Consider the following 21,088-nt stretch of genomic DNA (forward strand, 5'->3'; position numbering starts at 1 on the left):
TATATATATATATATATATATATATATATATATATATATATATATATATATATATATATATATATATATATATGTATGTATATATATATATATATATATATATATATATATATATATATATATTAGGGATGCACGATATTATCAGCACAATATCAGTATCGGCTGATAAAAGCTTAAAAACACGTTTATCGGTATCGGCAGAAATGAAAATTTCTGCCGATATGTGCAGCCGAGAAGGTGCTATTCAGTTAGGATTATTATTATTTTCCATCTGAAAAATAAGTTCCTTAAATAAAATGTAGCACTTCATTTATTTGCACTGCAGAGCTCTGTGTCTGTCACCAGGTTGTTACAGTAGCTCTTAAATAATAAAATGCAACTTGGTTATATTTAAAAATGCATTGTACATTTAAAGTTCATATGATCTAAAGGAATTATTTTTCTGTATTTCAATACTGAATGTCTTGAGTTTGAAAAAATAATACATTTCATATTTATGGTAAAATCAAATGTTTTTTGTCTTGTTTTATGTGTGTTTCTTATACAAATAAAACCGTCACAATTAGAGTATCATAAATTTCAGTACAGGATAGACTTATCCTTCTTTACAGTGAAAAAAAAAACAAACAAACAAACTTGTGATTATCGGTATCGGCCAAAAGGGGTTTTGATATATCGGCATATCGGATATCAGCAAAAATCCAATATCGGTCATCCCTCATATATATATATATATATATATATATATATATATATATATATATATATATATGTATATATATAGTTTGATCCATTTTTACTTGTCCATAATAAATTGAGCAGTGTCAAATTGTACTTCAGACAACATCATTTCCACATTTTTCCCTGAAATGTATCTGAATAGTCTTTACTGAGGCTTTTTACTGATCTTTTTTCCTCAACTCTGTTGTCTTTGCATTTAGTTCTCATTTGTTGCCACTAGGAGCAGCAATAAGAAAAGTTACACAAACATATTTGATTCTTTTAAATATTTTTCAGTTAAACTTTTTTTTTGCCTTAGAAGCTTTAACAACGGCTTCAAAATAGTAAAAAAAGAAAAATAAACACAGTTCAGAGGTAGCTCATAATAATGGGCAATGTTCAGGTCTAATTCCTTACAAATCCACTGCTGAGGTTTACAGTTATATTGCCGTTCCTGCTAGTATTCAAGATTCACTCATTTTAAAGATTTTCTTCATTCCATCTTAGGATACAAAGTTCAAAAAATCTTCAAGCTTTCAAAATATAATTCTCAGCATCATCGGCATATAAAGAAAGAGATAATTTTAAATTCTGAATTTGCGTCAGTGTCAGTAATAGATATACCAAAGCCCAGGTAATGGTCCACGAGGAAAACCACTACCTAACAGACCTCAAGCAAAGCCACAGTGAGGTGATGCCAATTCATTTAGACTTCTTTGCTAAAATGAACCTTGTTCTGGACCATTGATTAGAGAAGAAAAACAATAAACACCCAATAATTGTGTTCTTGGTTTTTCAGCAGACACACTCTCCCACCGCCAAGCCAAGAAGTCCTGATGCATTTTTAATTGATAATTTCCATCAGTCTTTATGTGAATGCCAGCTGTTTCATTAGAGTTCATAATAAGACTGCAGAGTGGCATTTCAATGCAAAGGTATCAGACTGAAAGGAGAGCGTTGCCTGCTTCTTGTAGCTCATCTTGAATTTTCCTTAACATTGCACTGCTGCCATCAGACCAGTGTAACTGGCAATGACACAATTAGCATTTGGAGAGCGTGAGGCTATGACACTTGGATCATTAAGTAGTTAATCAAGCATGTTTCTTTTCTCATTTTATTCAGTGTTTGTTTAGCTGTACATGAAGACACCCTGTCCACAGCCAACAGTAGTTTGAAGTTGAAAAGTGAAAACGTGGGAAATGTGCCATTGTCACAACTGACAGGTGGAATTTGAATGTCTAGGAGGTATGCAAATATCCTCGCACACTTTTGATGGGTGTCAGAGCGATAAATCCTCTTCCTGTTTCTACCTTTTTCCCCTAAGTATGTCTCTCCCTCTTTTCTGTCCTTGCTTACATTTTTGGCCCAGGTGCAGCTGAAGCTTAGTAAAAGATCCTTATACTCTCCTATGAATTATTGAATATGCATCTACTTATTGTGGTATCACAGGGCATCTGTGCTATAGGAAGCCAGAGTATAGGGATGTGCTCTTCCCTGAATGCAGTGATAGGCAGCAAAGTGCCTGTAGGGTGCCAGCTTACATCATTGTAAATGTTGATGACACGGGCTTGTTGCCGAGCTGACAAACTGTCATGGAGCTGTCATGCTTGAACAATCACTGACTTTGCACTGCTATGATCACCTTTAAACTGATGAATGCCAGCGTTGTGGGAACATGTGTTGGAGTGTGGGCGGGCAGGGGACTAAATGTATGTGCATGCATATGTATGTGGGCGCCCAGTTGGTGTTTTATCAAACAAGATTTTGTCAGCTGTCTGTAGGACTGTTGGGGGCAATGGTTATAGTCCTTGACAGTAATTATGATTTTGACACAGCCTGCCTGGACTATAATTTGTGGCAATTATGTTGAATATATATCCTTTTAGAAAAATCGAAGTGTAACACTTAAAGCGTGTGTCTTGGACATACATTTTCGGGATGGCGGTTTCTGCTTATTGGATTTTGAATCTTTGAGATCAGAGAATTTTAAAGGCAAACCATGACAAACACATTTGTGAATCTCTAAATCTATAATTTCTAATCTATCTATCTATCTATCTATCTATCTATCTATCTATCTATCTATCTATCTATCTATCTATCTATCTAGCTATCTATCTTTCCATTTATATAGAAAAGGAAAGAATAGAAAGAAAAGAATAGAATAGAACATTCTTATTGATCCCCCTTGTGGGAATTTTTTTTTTGTCACAGCAGCACACGTCAAAAACAAAGTGCAGTAATGCAATAACAATAAAAAAAAGAATACAATAAGAGGATATAAAATTAGAAATTTTAAGAAATATAAAGAAATATAAGAAATATAGAAAAGTAGAAAAATATTACTATTTATATATTTATATCGGATCGAGATATGCACAAATATATATATATCTATATCTATATATATATATATATATATATATATATATATATATATATATATATATATATATATATATATATATATATATATATATATATATAGTTGTTTAGTTTCAATTCTTTCTTGAGATATCAGTGTCTTCCAGTTCTTTCACCTGAGGAAATTTTGGCATCTTTGGCAGTCTGTATCCTGTTGAGAAGGAACCTCACTTATTTAAAATGATTCTCATGAGTTACCACACTAGGGGCAGCAACAAAAAGGAACGCAACTGCGAGCTGCTTTTTGAAAAAATAAATAAATAAATTAAAAAAAAAAAAAAATATATATATATATATATATATATATATATATATATATAGATATAGATATAGATATAGATATAGATATATATATAGATAGATATATATTTGTACTGTTGAAGTCTTTGTTGTCTAAGTGTAGTTGTATTGATGTCAGGAAAATACAGTCTCCATTCAGTTGCTGATTTTAATTTAAACTTTTTTTTTTTTTTTTAATTTTTTTTTTTTTTTTTGCTAAGAAGTAATGTTGCTAAAGAATCAATCAACAAATCTATAGTATAACTTTTCTTTGGTTTAAGCTATAGTTAGGAGTTTTTAGCTTTTAAGGAATCACACTAAAATCAATACCCAACTCATAAGCATGCTTGTGCCTTGACTCCCAAATCACCAACCTTAATTCTGGGCACCAACTGAAGCAGTATTTTGGTTTCACTTTTGCAGCAGACCTGTGTCATCTCTTCTTATAATGATTGAGTGTGAAAAAATTGATCGCAAACTTTTGAATGTTTATAGATCAAGTAGCTGTAGAGAAGCATCCGCATTGTTTTACAATTTTCCACACCCATCACCTGTCTTTTTCATGGCTGTATAAGATGCATGATTCTGATTGGTCAAAACTTTCTGACAACCTTTTGACTACAGTTATAAACCAACATGAGCAAGCTATAGGCCAAAAGAGGTAAAACCATTAACATTCTTTAGTATCATATTGGTAAACAGTGTTGATAAAGTATCAGTTTTAGCTAGCATGCAATTTTGAGAGGCTAGCTTTCATTTTCCATAGCTACCTCCTAACCATAAACTATCCTTCACACTTGCAGCTCATGTTTGGTCTCAACCAACTCCTGTGGGAATGTTTCGATTTCTTTCTTTTCCACAGAACAACTACTTGCAGATATAATTACAACATGTAAAGATGAATCAAAACTTCTCACAAGGCTGAGATTAAATGGGGAAGATAATGGATAGTTTTATAAAAGTTACCAGACAAAGACCTTTCAGTGGGCGACACATTTTAATGGCCATCACTGATTCAGTGGAAACTGTAACAGTGGACAAGGTTCCATGATTAATGCTTATCAGGAGTCTCTTTTTCTGCTGCTAACACCACTAATTGTGATCCAGCTTTCAGAAAGGTGGCTGCTCAGAGAACAAAGCTTTTAGTTGTGTTTAATCCACAAAATCCACCAGCAGATGCACAGTGCTGTCTCATGTTCTCTTGTAGCTGATGAAATGTCATAAACAAATGAAAAAAAAATGAATTACACATTTAGGAACATGTGAGTAAAATTGTTTTTGCAGTAGGCAATCTTTTTTCATGGCAATCAGCTTGAATTTCAAATGCAAGTGTTCACAGTTAGGCTGCCTCCGCTGAGTGGTGTCTCCCAGACCTTTGTACTGAAACTCAGCGGTTGTGGGCAACCTCATCTCATCAGATATCCAACTCTGAGAGACTGGGCTAAGTGGAAATCACTGTTGCTACAGGCAGAATTTACAGAATGTGAAAACTGCAGTTTGATATCCTCGCTCGCTGCACCCAGACCTTGCAAATGATGAAAAAAAGATGAAAAACCTTAACCCAGGGTAGAGAAAAAAGGAAGAAGATGAAGAAAAAAACAGGACGGCGCAGAGTGAGCGCTTACATGATCGCCTGCTAAGCGTTCCACTGACATTGAGTGTTCAATAGATTTCACATATATCTTAAGCACCTCCAGATAGGACTTAGCAAAGAATTAAAGAGGCTTAATCAAGGATTTGGGCCAAGCTTTCACTATCTCTAATCCAACTGTTATGCAAACTTTATGAAACAGGATAACTGAATAAAGGTTCTTTTTTTTTATTTAGCCTTTCTGCTTCAGTTTGATTTCTACAAAGCTGAATGTGGAGGAAGTTGTTTGCTGGACTATCTTAGAAACTACCAATCTCTAATTCAGCCACTTCTTTGAAAAAGCTTTCACCTCCGACCACGAAGAACTATTTAAAGTCTATGCATTATTCAGCTTTAAAACAAATTTTTGCTTCCAGTGGCCACCAGCATACGTGTTAATTAATTCCTTCATTTCATATAACTTGCTTCTGATGATGTCCTTGGGGAATCAGGGCTGGGTTTTGGTAAAATGAGAACTGAGTTGTTCAATATCAACACCCTCTTAAAATAAAGGCCAGGTTTATTTTCTTCAGCTTTTTCCAAAACCCATAAAAACTAAGTCAACTGAATGTATCATATTTGGAAATAATTTTACTTAAAAAAGGGTATGACCACAAACAACTATTGACATATTCACAACAAAGACCGTCAGTTATGTAATACTGGAGAAATAAGGACCTTTTTTTTTTTTTTTTTTAAATAACGTAATGAATAATCACTTTCAATATTTGATTTTGTAAAAAAAAAAAAAAAAGAGAGAACAGTGAACTTCTCTTCTTCACATATTCACAAAACATGTAACTAACGTCTAAATGCTCTATTTGTTAGCTATGTTTTTCAGTCCAAACAAGAAATACAAAACAAAGTCATTAGGTAGCGTCACACATCATTACAGGTAGGGATGCAGAATATTGGATCTTGTCAGTTAACATCATGGTCCTGAATTACTGTGGGTAAGAGCGGTGCGCTCTTTGGATGAGAGATCAGCAGGGATATGAGGAGAAGATGCGAGATGACCGAGACATAGTGAGACGCAAGTCAGAAAAGTTCAAGCAGCTCACGCTTGAGCTGAGGATGTGTCGTGGTAGTTCAGAGAGAAAGAGCAGGGCGATCATGAGAAAAGGTGATCACACTGCAAAAAAAAAAAAAAGAAATCTTAGCAAGTGTTTTTGTCTTATTTTCAGTAGATTTTCAGAAGATGCCTCTTTAGTCTTATTTTTTTAGACTTTTAGACAAAGACAAAAATGAGGTCAGAATTGCTTGTAACAAGTAAAAAAAATCTGCCAATGGAGCAAGAAAAATCTACTAGAAAATTTGCCTGAATCAAGAATAATGTCTTAATACAAGTAACTTGATAAGCGCGATCTATAAAAGTACATTTTCTCAGGTTTTTTTTCAAACAAAAACAAGTAGAAAGACATAAAAGAAGAGAGTCCACTCTTCTTCGGTAGTTTGAATGTTTACATAGAGAGACCATATTATTTGGGTCTTTAAAGATTGTTCGAGATGCTCTGAAAATGGCTGGCAGCCAATGGGTTAATACATTATAAGATGAAAGCTGGTAGTCGTATGAAAATGGGCTTTGACATCCAAGGCTACATCTACTTTAAACACAGGATCTATAGTTTGAGCACATATGTGAAGAGGTTTTAATGGTTCATTGGTCCAGCTATTTGACGTACTCCACTAAATGGCCAATTACTTTAAAGGTGCAATCTTTACAGGTAAATGCATGCAGTTTGAATGCTTAAAAATGGCGTAGATAGCACTACCTTTCGTAAGGCACTCACTTTATAGAGCCAGCTAAATGTATGACTCCACAAAGCCGTCCTCCAAGGTTTCTCCTACTCTTTGAATAATGTGACAACCATTATGTCCTTTTGTCTGTCTCCTCCTGGAGCTTTACGGCCTCGGCTATGATAACCCAAAAGAAAAACACACACTCTTCAAACAAGCTGATCTGCCCCGTAAAGATCTGAGCGTGCTCTCCATTTCTTTGTGATCCTGCCTTTAATGGAGATATTTTTTCCCCTTGGTGTTTGAAATCTTCACAATGGCTTCCTTCCTTTGGGTTGTCCTTGGACTCAGTTACAGAGACACTACACTGCTGACACCCTTGCTGGGGGCTGTAACCACACACATGCACACAGAAGAGGTGCACATCCACTTTCATGCACATATACACATTAATAATGTTCCTCCTAATGAATTACAAGTAGACCTTGAGGCCACACACCTATATTCCAGTAATTTCTGGAGAGGTGCCCAATGACAAGCTTCATAGCGCATAAGACAAGGACATACACACATGAACACACAAAAGCACACACACACAAATATCCTTTTGTCTTTAAATAGCATGCTTACCGAGCTTCCTCATCTACATAACAATTGTATAAAGGTAGGTAACAGCCCCAGAACTCTATTACTGTCCATCCATCCGCCATGTGATTGCCTCTATTACAACAAGACCTGCTTTGCAGTTATCCCACACCTACATCACTTTTAATTTGGATCAAACTAAGTGTCACTGTTGAGCATAAATGGAGTTATTTAAAGCTTCTCAGTATGCAAAACAAGTGTGTGAGCAAACCACTGAGGTGAATTCGACAGGAGCAGGATAAGCCCTGTGAAAAGTAGTAACAGGTAGCAGACTGCATCTCACCGTCAGCCCAGCAGACAAAGCTTTATCTCCCGTTAAGGCGAGAGGTCAAGCTGTGTGTCTTTGGCCTGTGGATTAAACATAAAGAGTTGAATAGCAAGCAGTTATGGCATTTAAGAATTTCACACCCCACAAAATTTTATCATAAGCTGGAGTCAGCAAAAGTATAGAGCACTTCACTTTGCCAAAGAGTGGAGAGGGGATATATTAGAGTTATATGGAATGGGTTGTTCACTGTCTCTTTGCTGAAAAAGTCATGGGCTATTGATTAGTTATGTAATCCTTCAGCCAAAATAAAATGAATAAAAAACACAGATGTCATCTAATTTTTAATTAGGGATCTGCTTTTTGGCCTGACAGAAATCTGAAGACACCAGGAAAACTGGACCTAGTTGTTATTTCCTCACTGCTGTACTTGGTCATATTGGGCTAAATAGCTTGTTGATGAACAACCTTAGCATTGTTTATTTTTTGACATGTCATGGATAAAATGGTGCTTACAAAAGCAATTACAACCATTAAAACTTTGGTGTATCTTGAGCACATGCTGTACCTCGATGTACTGAAGCCGAAACACTCAGGATCTTGCTTACAAATGGTTCTTTGGACCTCTGCCTCTGCTCATCTCTTAAAAAAAGAGCAAGCTGCATAAAATTGCTAATTGTAATTGGCATTTTATGCTTCTTACCCATTAACACAGACTGTGCCTCAAAACGTTAGCATAAACTTTTGCCCATGCTAGACCTGTGTGAATGGGACAAAACCACATCAAATTATTCACAGAGCAAAGGGTTGAATTCACCATAAAGAGCACTGCAAAACATCATCCACTGACAGTCGAGATGCTAACAGCTCATCTCCACTTTTAGATGCAAAACAAAAGCAAACAATGCAGTACGGCTAACTCTTTCTTGGCGTTTGCTGTGATTGCTCTCAATTCCCACAGACTGTAACTCGAAGCACTGAAGCTAATAAACACAGGGTCTGATGCACAGAAGGTTGGCAGGACTTTTGCCCCTGCGAAACAGGTGTACATGAAACAAAACAACATTATCCAATGCATTACATCATTTGCTAATAGTAGAGATGCTAACAGCTCATCTTCAAAATCAGATGCTAAACAAGAGCAAACTGCACAGAACTGCAAACTTTTGACACTTTTGAAGTTCAAAGTGTGTTTGCACTTCAGTATCTATTAGCACATAAATGCAACATAAATTGCACTATACAGCAAAAGTTCATGGTCTGATTAAGAAAAAAAAAAAAAAAAAAAAAAGTAATGTGGCTTTTAAACCTGCTCATCCTGTATAAATGAGACAAAACCACATCATCTAATTCACAGACTTAAAGGTTCAATCCACCATGAAGTTCACTGCAAGAGCAAACTGTACAGATCTGAAAACTTAAATGAAGGTGTTTGCGTTTTAATGTCAATATGCAAGATAGACCTTGAGTGTGGGAAAATGAGGCACAATCTTTGTTGCTGTTTCCATCTGGAATGCATTCTTTGTGGATTCTCCTTTTGGGTGTCAAGAGATGCCGAAGTCTACATCTACGTGTACATACAAAAAATAAAAGTTGCACCTTCAAACCTTTTTCTTTGTCATCCAAAAAGTGAGCTAGGTCCTATACACCAGAGCAACCAGTATACCAACCTAAAACGCACAAAAGATAGTGCAATATTAACAAAAGCCTCATCACATAAATGCACCCTGATTATATACAAGTGTAGCTGCTAACAACCACATCTTTCTACCTGGTGCAACATGTCAAGTGAACAAATCACGATAGCATACATTGCAAAACAGACCCATGCTGAACAGCAGCACTTTTCTCCCTCATTTTAAAAAAAGAGTATTTATTTGAAGTATTAAGAGAATTTGGAGCAGTGGTTTGATAAGAAAAGAGACCTATACTTTGGAATGCTACCTGCTCGCTTATATGTTATAATATTAGGTCTTTTTAATGAGCTCTGCGATTTCTAAGAAGGTGTCTGTTCCCCATGTTCCCCCTCTGCACCAGAGGGGCCATGGCACCATCGAGCATCGCTCACATAACCCTTCCCTGCTGTCCGCGTCCTCTGACCCAAAGTCAGCGGGTTAATAACCAGCTGCTGCGAAAAGCCATTTGTCATTTGCTACCTGCCGCTGATAGGAGATGTCAGCACATGTCTATGCCCTTGTCACCCAGCCTCATGACAAACACTGTATCATGCCTCGCAATCTGAGACTCCCTGAGGCTTCTTAGTACTCGTCTACTGAACAACCACTCCCACTTGATAGCATTAGATTCTTGTGCCATGATCCATATCGAGATAAAGCTGTGATCCCTCAGCTCTTTTTCATCTCCTCTTTCCATTACCCCATGTATTGCAGTGGGATCTGGCTTTCCTGCTCCTGATTTTTTTTTCCTTTAGCACCCTTTTTCTTTTTCCTCCGCTTTTAAATGTTTCCAGCTTTCCTTTGATGTTTGATACTTTCTGCCAGCACTGGCCTGAAGCTAATGGTTTTATATTGGAAGAAAATGTACAATGATTTATGCAGATAGGAAGAGGGCGTTGAATGGTACGGCGGCATTTCTACAACTGCTCCAGACACATGAATTTAATCGAGCTTGATAAATCTATTGTTTTCCCATTTGTGAGTTGAGTTTTTTTTTTTTTTTCTGTCTGTGTATTTTGGCTGGCGAAAAGGAGAAGAGTAAACAAATGGATATTAGCAGGAGTAAGTCTTTCCAATCTGTGACTCATTTTGCCTATAATTGAAGGGCTGTATTGATTGTGATGGCTGAAACATTTGTGAGGCTTGCCACTTATTAATTTTGAATTTAGACAAATCTAGCACTAATACCGTCAGTGCAGAAGTTGTTATTAAAAAGATTTCATCAAAGCAGTTAAGCAGTGCATTGGCTTGACAGTAATCCTTGCCAAGCCAACTGCACAAATGCTTCAAGTTATGACAGCCTAAGAAGTCTGTCCAGCTTTTCGGGAGTTTGGGGCTGCAGAGCAAAGTTGATTTATGAGATGGTGGACAGCACCAGAATACCAAGTCACTCCAGTCACAGTTGAACCTTTGTTATATCATAAAAATACTTTTCTACAATGAGGTTTGAAACACATGTAAGGGAACATGTTTAACTCTGAGCCTTTTATCACACGCTGACATGTCTACCATGTTGACTCATTTTGACATGCTGCCTTATCATGCAAATAAATACATAGACTTTCTGTTATCCAAACCAGTGATAGGGATGCATGATCCTGATCCTAGTACCGGTATCGTCCAGATCCAGCCCCTCAATGCTGGATGCTTTGGTGCTTTGGACAGCAGCATAAACTGTAGAACTGTAGAAATTTTGATTCAGTCAAACTCTTTTTTTTTTGCATTAATTTCTTTAAAAATTGTCACTTTGTTTACAGTACGTCATTACAAACACTTGGGTAATGCAGTTTTGTACTGGAATGTTGCCTCTGATACACTTCCTTTTTTTTGCTGCATTACCACTCAACCGAGCACAAAAGTTTACATCTGAATGTGAATTTCCATGAGTCCTGAAGCACTGTTTTAAAAAAATATCAACTTCAGTAAATCCATCTGTTGTCATTTTTTTTCCTTTTATCCAAAACATTAACAGTTTTGCACCACAGCAGGGTATGCAGGTTGTTATTTTAACACTAGTATTGTATTGGTATTAGTATTGGTATCAATACTGCCTGATACCAAGAGTCTAGGTATTGGGACTAGAAAAAGTTTGATCGGTGCATCCCTAACCAGTGAGTCCCAAAGTCTTGAACCCCCTCGGAGCTACACAACACTGACAACACTTTATTTCCAACACTACATGTTCCCCTTTGGTCCTAAAAACAAACTTTACCATAGCTATTGCTCGGTAGAACAATAGCCATGGACATAGAGCACCCCCTTAACATCCACTTTCAACTTCTGCCCTCTGGCTGCAGGTACAGAACACTGAAATGGAGAAGGGCTCGCTTTAACAAGAGCTTTGTATCATCTGCCTTGTCCGAACAAGACAACCCACTGACCAATGGGTTGTAATGGAAAATGCGTGCTCTTTGGTTTTCTATAGTTTTTACATGATTATACATGTAGTATCTGTTTCCCTAACTGTATGTCTTTTTTTTTTTGTATTTGTCCTTGTTTGGCAGACTGTGAAAACAAACTTCCCAATTGGGACAATCAATCAATCTATCAATCTATCTATCTATCTATCTATCCATCAATCCATCCATCCATCCATCCATCCATCCATCCATCCATCCATCCATCCATCCATCCATCCATCCATCCATCCATCCATCCATCCATCCATCCATCCATCCATCCAGAGCTGATTTGAATAACTTCTGAGGTGTTCCACAGGGTGTCAAGTGAGGCCCCTTTTGTTTTACTGTCTCAAACTCCAGGACATTCTCCCCTTTGACTATTTAACCCTGAAAAATACAGCATTGAATTTTAACTTTAGCACTTAGATGTGTGCTTTTCTACTAAACAACATGGCAGTGAGTTACATGCATCTTGTCTAAATGAATCTTTAGAGTGAAACATTCTTGATACATGGGTTTAAACCAGCTGCTGCATTGGGCCGACAATGCTGGTATCAGTGATGGTGTTTGTTGTCTGAATATTAATTTTTCGTTTCATTATTTTCATTCTCATTTATAATTTTGTCATTATTCTTTGTAATTGTAATGTTTTTGCTAAAACAATAGTTAATAATTGTTATCACGCTCTTTGTTCCATTCAACTATCTAATTCTCCCCTATAAAATTAAAAGTACCCATTTTTTTGCTCTTCTCTTCTCTGCAGAAATGTCAGGAACAGGAGAGGATATTTCTCAGGTTCACTGGAAACAACAGTGGTTGGAAAACGGGACACTGTACTTTCACGTGTCTATGGCAGAGTCGGAGGTGCAGCCTCAGACGACTCAACCCACAGCCCGAGAGCCTGCCCATGTTCTGCACGAACACATGCATCTGCTGCACATATCAGTCATGGTAAGTCCTGTTTGATGCAGTATAGCAGGGCCTCTGTTTCCTTCCTTTTACTGTGTGTCATCACTTTGGTTTGACACACAAAAAATGTGCAGTTGGATAGTGTGCACATTTCAGTCTGTAAGGGGAAAATATCTTCTTATTGGATGGTTGTCACATGGAATCTTGTCAAACTTTGGTAACATTACAGCAGAAAGTGGCACAGCAAATGTCACACACAAATCTGCAGTAGTGTTGGAAATCGATGCCCAACTACTATACTACTCACACACAAACCAGCCATAAACATGCTACCGTAAGTCATAACAGCTCCTCCAGCTTTTTACTATTTCCATTATAAAGTGCCTGTCAGTACCCTTTGGCATTTTCTTCTTGTCATTTTTTTTCAGAGTTATTAAAGAGGGGAACAGAACTCGTTAAAGTGGTCTCTAATAGAACAACATGTTGGTTTATTACAAAGACATTTGTACAGTGGACTCCTCTGTTAAAGAGCAGTTTATACTCTGACACAAGGTTTATTCAAAGTGAGCAGTGCAACAGAGTTAATTTGCTTCAATAGCTTACTCAGTTTTGAACCTTTGAGCTCTCCATTTTCTGAAGGCCAGAATGTGAAGATGGCCATGAGCAAAGAATGCAAAATGCCAGCAAAGAAAATAAAACTGAGCTGATTTTGCATCACAGTGTTTGCCATTTTAGATAACAAGTGCAACAAGGCATCAGGTCCCTATAGATACAGGCTAACTCTCACGGCCTCTCTGTACGAGCTGTTGTGCTCCCCTTAATGTTATTTCAGGAAGAGTGTTAAGGCACCTTGATGTGATAACTCACTTAAGATAATACTGGGCTTCACTCCAGCCTGCATAATGACTTGATTGTTGTGTTTTTCCACCGTGTTTGTCCTCTCAGCTGGTATTAAGGCTAATTCACAAGATGCATCTGGCTTAGTCCTGATGCAGAGCGATGACTTTCTAGAAGTCTGCTGTGGAAGATGTTTAAATGTCAAACCAGCTCAGTGAGGACTGAGCTAAAGTTTCAGAGCTTAACTAGTCAATCAGCTCTTGGTGTACAATCAAAGTCCTTGTTAATTAAATGCTTTAAGGGTTTCTGACTTTCAGCGAGTTGAGCAGAAACCTGCTAGTTGTTTCATAATCTGTGTGAGAAAACTGGAGATTGATTTCATTAAAGTGTCTGAATGATTGCGACTTAGTTTCAAAATTGTTAGTGGGTTTAACACATTCCTATGTTTTAGAACTGTAAGCCTGACATGCTTGTCAACTTGTGTCTGTACTGCAGTGCAACTGCCAGCCTCTAGCTGGGGCTGTAGCTCTGCTAATGGCATTAATAATGCTAAAATACTCTACTACACTACACAGATGTAAACAAGCACAGTTGAATTTTGTTCAAGCAAATTGGGATTGAGTTGCGTCTGTTAAAATGAGCATATACATTGGCTGGTGTTGCTAGCTCTCCCAATGGTAACCACACTTGGACAGAATGTAGATGATAGAGATGGCATAAACATGTGTACCACCTGGGTGCTCTCTCTATGGACAATTACCTGTCTTTTAAAGCCAAGAATTAGCAGTGCAGTAGTATTTAACGCCCCACTAAAAGATTTTTTTGCATAAGTGCATTAGTGTGTGGCTGTTGGACTGTTTTCACTCCATAGTTTGATATTTATTCCACCCTGCTTGCATTTATACTATGAGGTTGCTAATGCTTAACTAACAGGCTGTTCTGTAGTTGTTTGTTTTTACCTTCTTAAACTGTATGTCCTTGGAGAGTTACTGTAGGACGCTGTAAAGCAAATGTTACTGCTGTAGTATGTCTGGTTGTGCACTCATGTTCTGTAATGAAGCTAAGTGTGGTTGTACAAAATTGGGCGAATTCAAAGCACGCTGGTATACTGGCACGGCAACAAACTGTAGTCAGTGACGGCTCACAGAATTGATTAGATGAGAAAATCGCCATAAGAACATCAAACATCATGATTCATTCTAAAGTCCAATAAGAAGTATTGATTGCTGACATCTTAATTGTGTAATTCTATTATTTTGCATTTCAAAACCGTTTTTGGATTTGGGACTGTTGACAATGGATACCAACTATTACAAACAGGTTGTGCATGCCCGCAGTAGTAGGTTGGCACACTCCAAACACAAAGTACAAATAAAATGCTCCATATAAAGGAGTAGCAGTGTTATATTGTTATTTTCCATTGAAACAGCGGGAAGCAGGAGGACACTGGGGCAGCCTGTCAGTTGTATGGTGTGCTGAAATGGGCAACATAGAAGACCCAAAACAAGACAATTATTTTGGACCTGGCGTTGCATTTGATGCATTCATGCTTGTTTTCAAATCACAATAAAAATATGACTCCTTTAACTTATTTTATTGAATGATTAAAGAGTAACTAAATGTGGTGATATACCATACCATACCATACCATACCATACCATACCATACCATACCATACCATACCATACAATACCAAACCATACCATACCATACCATACCATACCATACCATACCATACCATACCATACCATACCACACCATACCAACATTATTTATAAAGCACTTTTAAAAAAAGAACCACAGCTATAAACAAAGTGCTGTACATGTAGGTAAAATAATTTAAAAAATAAAAATAAAAAAATAAATTGATAAATAAATAAATAAATAAATAAATAAATATAATAAATATAACTAAACTAAATGAAATAAAATAAAATAAAATAAAAATAAGTATAAAGAAAGAAAGAAAATTTTTCCTGTGTTCAGGGCATCTGCAAAGTGTTCTGTTGCTATAAAACTGCCGAGGCTGAGTTTCTTATTGGCATGTGAACTTGTAACACTTCAAGGCAGCTGATAATTCACCTCCTACACGTTCTTGTTCTAAAGAATCTAAATACTCCCTCCTGTCAATACAGAACTATTAATATCCACACTCTAACCTCCCTTTTGTGTTTTAATTAACGGTCCTCATTTTCTGCATTCGGCATCATCATCTCATCACCATTGATGCTTTCAAAGTGTCATCTCTTCCTGTTAACTACACATCAGTCCCTCCTCCGCCTCCTTCTCCTCCAGTCTTCCTTTTCTCCACCTAACCTTCACCTACTTTCGAACTACAAACTTTTGAGCTGTTAAGTCTCGTTTTTTTTTTTTCCTGCACCTACTCTGTTGTTGACTTTTTCTACCTCACCTCTTCTTTCACATCCCACCACCTTCACTATTTCTGTCTCTCCCGGGTTCTCCTCCGTGCACCATCTCCTCGCTCTCTCCACCTCCACGTTCTCTTGAATCCTCTCACCTCTCCTGCTCACAGCTCCACCTCATCCTCCATCGCCCTCAGAACACTGCTGGTGACACTTCATCTGAGGGATGGTGCATAACAGTGCCGTGACTATGCAGTAAAATCTGACATAAACATGAATTAAACATTTCATATAAATATCGCTCAGATTCAGTTTCTGTCACTTTTGGTGTTATATTGACACTTCAGGTGGAAATCTCAGTCTTGACAAACTGGCATCTCTCTCCCTCTAGTTTTAAAAATGTCTATCAGCAGAGACTTGCAAGGTTAACCCCTAATGATCAAATAAAACACATTCACACCATCGTCCCACTAAGATTTAACAACATTGAGGGTGACATAGTCTAAGCGATTTAAAAATATGAAAATATCTTGCAGTAGCTAGCCATCAGATTCTAGATTGGTACTGCCCCATAGGCTAAAATACACCTGATGCATCTGCAGTGTGTCTCCATTCTGTTACGGCAAACAGATTAAAAAGGTTTCATTCAAATCAATGTTTCAACTTACACAGGATCCATTCTTTTGCAGAACGTGGCTGGTCCGTCGTGTTGCAGGTAATTCCCAGCCATTCTATATTTGACGAACGCAGAGCTGTGGCGCATAAATTCAGCAGAGGGAAGATCAAGCAGGACAGGAAGTCATGACCGGGAACTACCTCAAAACACCCAGACACCCAAAATAAAAAAGGACTGTGTCAAAATCATTTCGTATTAAGCTTGACTAGAGGAGTCAACAGTTTTGAGGTTTTACAGCCCAAAGTGAATGAAGAGAGACTTATTGATGGAGTGGGAAGCACTGGAAGTTTTCATTCTATGACTTCAGTTGTCTGTCAGAGTTGTTGAATGCAGTCAAGACGCAGTGGGACAGAGTCGCACTGCAGACATATCTGGTGTAATTCAGGTGTTACTCGCCCCTCCTGTGCAGTTAGGTTGGCCTTTGAGGACAAGATGCTCCTCAGCTGCACAACAAGTTTTCTCCATATGCCAACCATAAAAACATCAATCCTCACATAACTTCCTCTACCAAACAGTGACCAGTTTCTTCTAATCCATCCAACTTCCATCCATCCAAATTCCAGCTTTTAGAGACTTTCTTGTGTGTAGGCATAAAAGGCTCTTTCTAAGTTTGTTAAACCAAAAATCTTTTCATAATCTGTGACTTTTCAATGATTTAAAGACATGCATAAATAGTATACTCCATTTATACCAAGTCTCTTGTGCTAAATGTTGCTACATGCTACATGCTTTATGCTGCATGCTCTACCTTTAAGACAATTCAGACCAAACTTACACTGCATGAAAAAAAAAAAAAAAAAAGTAGAACTGGATGTTTCCAGTATTAGGCATCTTATATTAGTTGTTGGGTATCATTGTGTAAACAGTTTTTGAAAATGTCACACACCTTTAGAAATAAGGCAAAAATCACAACTTTGAACACTGCTGCTAGCATCACCACCGCTCATGGTTTAAGTTTCTTTTTAGTGATCAGTAACCAAAAGTTTTGCTCACCTGCTCCACTGCTGTTGCTGTGATTGCTGGACAGGACCCAGTATGAAAACATCCATGTCTTTTAGCCTGCTGAATCAGCATTAGGGATGTCCCAATCCAATACACTGATCAGTATCGGCACCCAGTATGGCTGTTTTTGGGGATCAGATTGCATCGAATTTCATTACATGATTGGGATGGATCTAGTTTTCCCATGTTGTCAGCACGGTCACACTCTATGTTTAGTGATCAGTTGGCCTTTGGCGTTACTCATTTATAAAAAAAAAAAACAAAAAAAAAAAACAAAAAAAAAAACTGTCAAAGGGTTATCAAGGGGTTTGACCAATCAGAATCAAGCATCTTACACAGCCAGGAGATTATTAAGGAAACTGGATAATAACATATTTGTACCCAAAACTTCATACAAAAAATATTGGAATATATATTTTTGATTTATTCTTTTCATCCGTTGTTAATATTGAACCGAGGCCCTTTGAGTCATATGCAAATTTATTGTAATCTTTGCAGCAGCATCAACTTAATTAAAGTGACACAGCAATTATGGAAAAGGTATGGGTCCAGTATCATGTATGATAATTAGTGCTACTAGGTGATGAAAATAATCAAATTAATTACAGGCATTGTGATAAATTAATGACATACGTAATGTGGTATTCATTACATTGCAGTCATCCATACAGTGTGACCCTATCTCTAGATGATGATTATGAGCCTTTGTGTTTTAATTGTACTTAAGTGCTAAATAGCTTACTCAATGAGATCCTCTTGCTCTAGGGCTTTGATCTGAACTAATCATCTATGAGGGGATTTTTCTATGTATTCTTTTGTGCAAAAGAAATGAATTTTATAAAGATACCCAGTGGAACCTGAGCAAATAACATATAGCTTACATTTGATTTGCAAATAGATTTAGCCAATGTCTTTTAGGTTTCCAAGCTCTAAGCCCCTCCCCTTTTTGGTCAAGGCTCCTCAAGCTAAAAATTAAGAAAGAACTCCAGAAATATACCAGTTCCTCCAAACTCCAATAAACTGAGGGGTTTTTTTTCTCAGATTTGTACGTTTTGTTCCATATACTGTATTTCCAGGAAATGCTTCCCGGGCTGGCGGTACAAAGACATGCAGCTTGGGTGGACTGGCTGCTCTAAAAATGACCATATGTGAGAGTGAATGTGGTTATCAGTCCATGTGTTGGCTGTGTAAAACGCTGCCCAGTCCCCAGTAGAGTCGGTCTCTCACATAGTTCCCAACGCTGAAAGCTCTTGAGGCTTGAAGTAGAACACACTACAGTAGAAAACAGATGGAATATTACCTCTTTTGTTTATTCAACTATTGGATGTATTAATTATGATATTGTTCTAATTGCTGTTATAATTAATGATCATTGTTTTACTTGTTTTCCCTTTCCTCTGCTCAATAATCTGTCCAATCTCTCTGTAATTAGACGCTGCTGTTTCCTTAATGCTCCAAACTCTTTTATCTTCAACATATATGCTTCATTAAAGAGGCCCTGCAGCCTCTGTGTGTGTGTGTTGTAGCAGAGCACAGGAAACAAAACAGAGAACTTGCTCGACAGAAAAAGTAAAGAGTCCATAATAATGGTTCAGAATCTGACAAATGGAAGAAAAGTTTGTGTTTTGTATAACCTTGCTGGTGAATAATGTGGTTATTGGTGGATTTATGCGAACAATTTGAAGTGTATTATTCAACAGATTTGGAAGTGTTCAGTTTTTTTTCTAACCTTGTGGCAACAGACTGTATGTTAAAATGGAAAGGGTCAGGGTTCCTCCTAACGTTTGAATCAAAATGATAAACTAAAAGTCTTCAAACTTAGTTTGTGGATTAGCTCCCTGATAGGAGTTGTTGTTGTTTACTTATTTTGTGTGTTGGCATCTGTATAAAAATAGACAAAATGCTGAGGAAGAAGAAAAACAGAGCCCACAGAACCCAGCTGAAGAGGACAGAAGGTGTGGTGGTTTGGCCCGGAGGTGTCTCCTGACGCTTTCAGTGAACGTCACAATGTCTGATGCTGTCACTTCTGGCCCAGAATGAAGTGTGAGCACTCTATTCTTTTGGCATTGAGCTGTCAGTTTCTCACTCTCTCACTCACTCAAGCAATCATTTTCCCAACTCTGTCTGCTTTCCTCTGTCCTTCCACAACGCTCGTCTCTGTTTCTCTATTGCTCCAGCAGACAGAGACAGGTGTCTGTTTTAACACAGGTTTGGATGACAGCTGACTGGTGTAGAAAGCAGATTTTACAATGCATCACTCACACTCACGACTCATCAAAGTCTTGCCAACCACATCTTAGTATTTCATTAATATTGAAAAGGCATTTCATTCAAACACTCTTACATGCAATTGTTTTTGCTTGTTTTGTTGCCGGTCTTGTTTAAAAAAACATGATGTCACTGATGCACCGAAATCCTGGTATCGGGTGTTGGGTATGACTTCTCCCTCTGGAGTACTCTCCAATACTGAGTAGTGATACCTCCAGTGCTTTTGATACGTACAATTTCAATTAACAGTGACAGATCATTTTGAACAAAGACGGCACAGTCACTCTACCATAAAGTCCAAACTAAAACACAAACAATTCTCTCTGAGTTGACCATTTGTATCTAATAATTTAACAAAAACTACAAAAAAACTGTCAGATTTTTAGTAATGTTTTAAAATAAACTTAAATGCAAAATAAAACTGTTTAAGTGTTAACTCCCCCTTGTTCATTCATGTTGTCTATAGGGATGGGTACCTTTCACATTTGAAACGATACGGTGCTGATACCCGGTACCTGGCAATCAGTACCGGTACTCAACGGTACCAATTTTCGGTACTTTTTTGTGTTTAAGTGGTAAAAAATATCAATTTGTTTAATAATAATATATATATATTTTTCAACTTAACATATTTATTCTTCAATATATAAACTTGCAATGCTGTGTTCATGTCCAGCTTGGAAAATTGCCTACTCTTCCTCTCTCTCACAGTCACAAAGATGCATTTAGGTACCTAAATATGTAGCAGGTACCAAACACCCCCTCCCTGCTCTCTGCCGCTTTCCTCTGCACTCAGACGGAGCCATATTTTACTTGACCAAAAACACAAATAAACGGACTCCCACCGAAAAAATCTGATATCGGTCTGCATTCACGCTTTATTTAGATAATTTTCAGTGCGTTACTTTCACACTAAAGCACCGCTAAATAAGGCTCTAGTTCTCATCGAACAGGGAGGGGGTCTTTGGTGCGAGCGCTCTGGGCTTCTGCTGCACAAAAACACTGCTGTAGGGGTAACTTCTGCCCTAAACCTTGTGATAGGACCCAACTTGTTCTATCCCGTAACATCACTTAAAGTAACAATTATCAGATATTTGGTATCAGAACAGTGATGTAGTACCAGGTATCGGGTATTGGTTCCCAGGTTGGATACTGGGTATTTGGAACTTAGCATAGTTTTGGGTATGTGGTATTGGGTAGTGGGCATTTGCTATTAAATGCTAAGTATCCTACATCGGATATTTAGAATCAGGTA

At 37.5% G+C, this 21,088-nt stretch overlaps 1 protein-coding gene across 1 annotated transcript in view; it reads left to right on the top strand.

Moving 5' to 3' along the window:
* astn2 (astrotactin 2) overlaps positions 1–21,088 on the top strand; it is a 401,766-nt gene that overhangs the window by 68,649 nt on the left and 312,029 nt on the right. The window contains exon 2 of the mRNA XM_074689759.1: positions 12,542–12,729. Coding sequence (XP_074545860.1) covers positions 12,542–12,729 — 188 coding nt within the window. The remainder of the gene's footprint in view (positions 1–12,541; positions 12,730–21,088) is intronic.

This window comes from Halichoeres trimaculatus, unplaced genomic scaffold (genome assembly GCF_033239565.1).
Source record: "Halichoeres trimaculatus isolate MK-OKI-2021-1 unplaced genomic scaffold, fHalTri1.1 fHalTri1_scaffold_16, whole genome shotgun sequence".
Taxonomy (NCBI): Eukaryota; Metazoa; Chordata; class Actinopteri; order Labriformes; family Labridae; genus Halichoeres; species Halichoeres trimaculatus.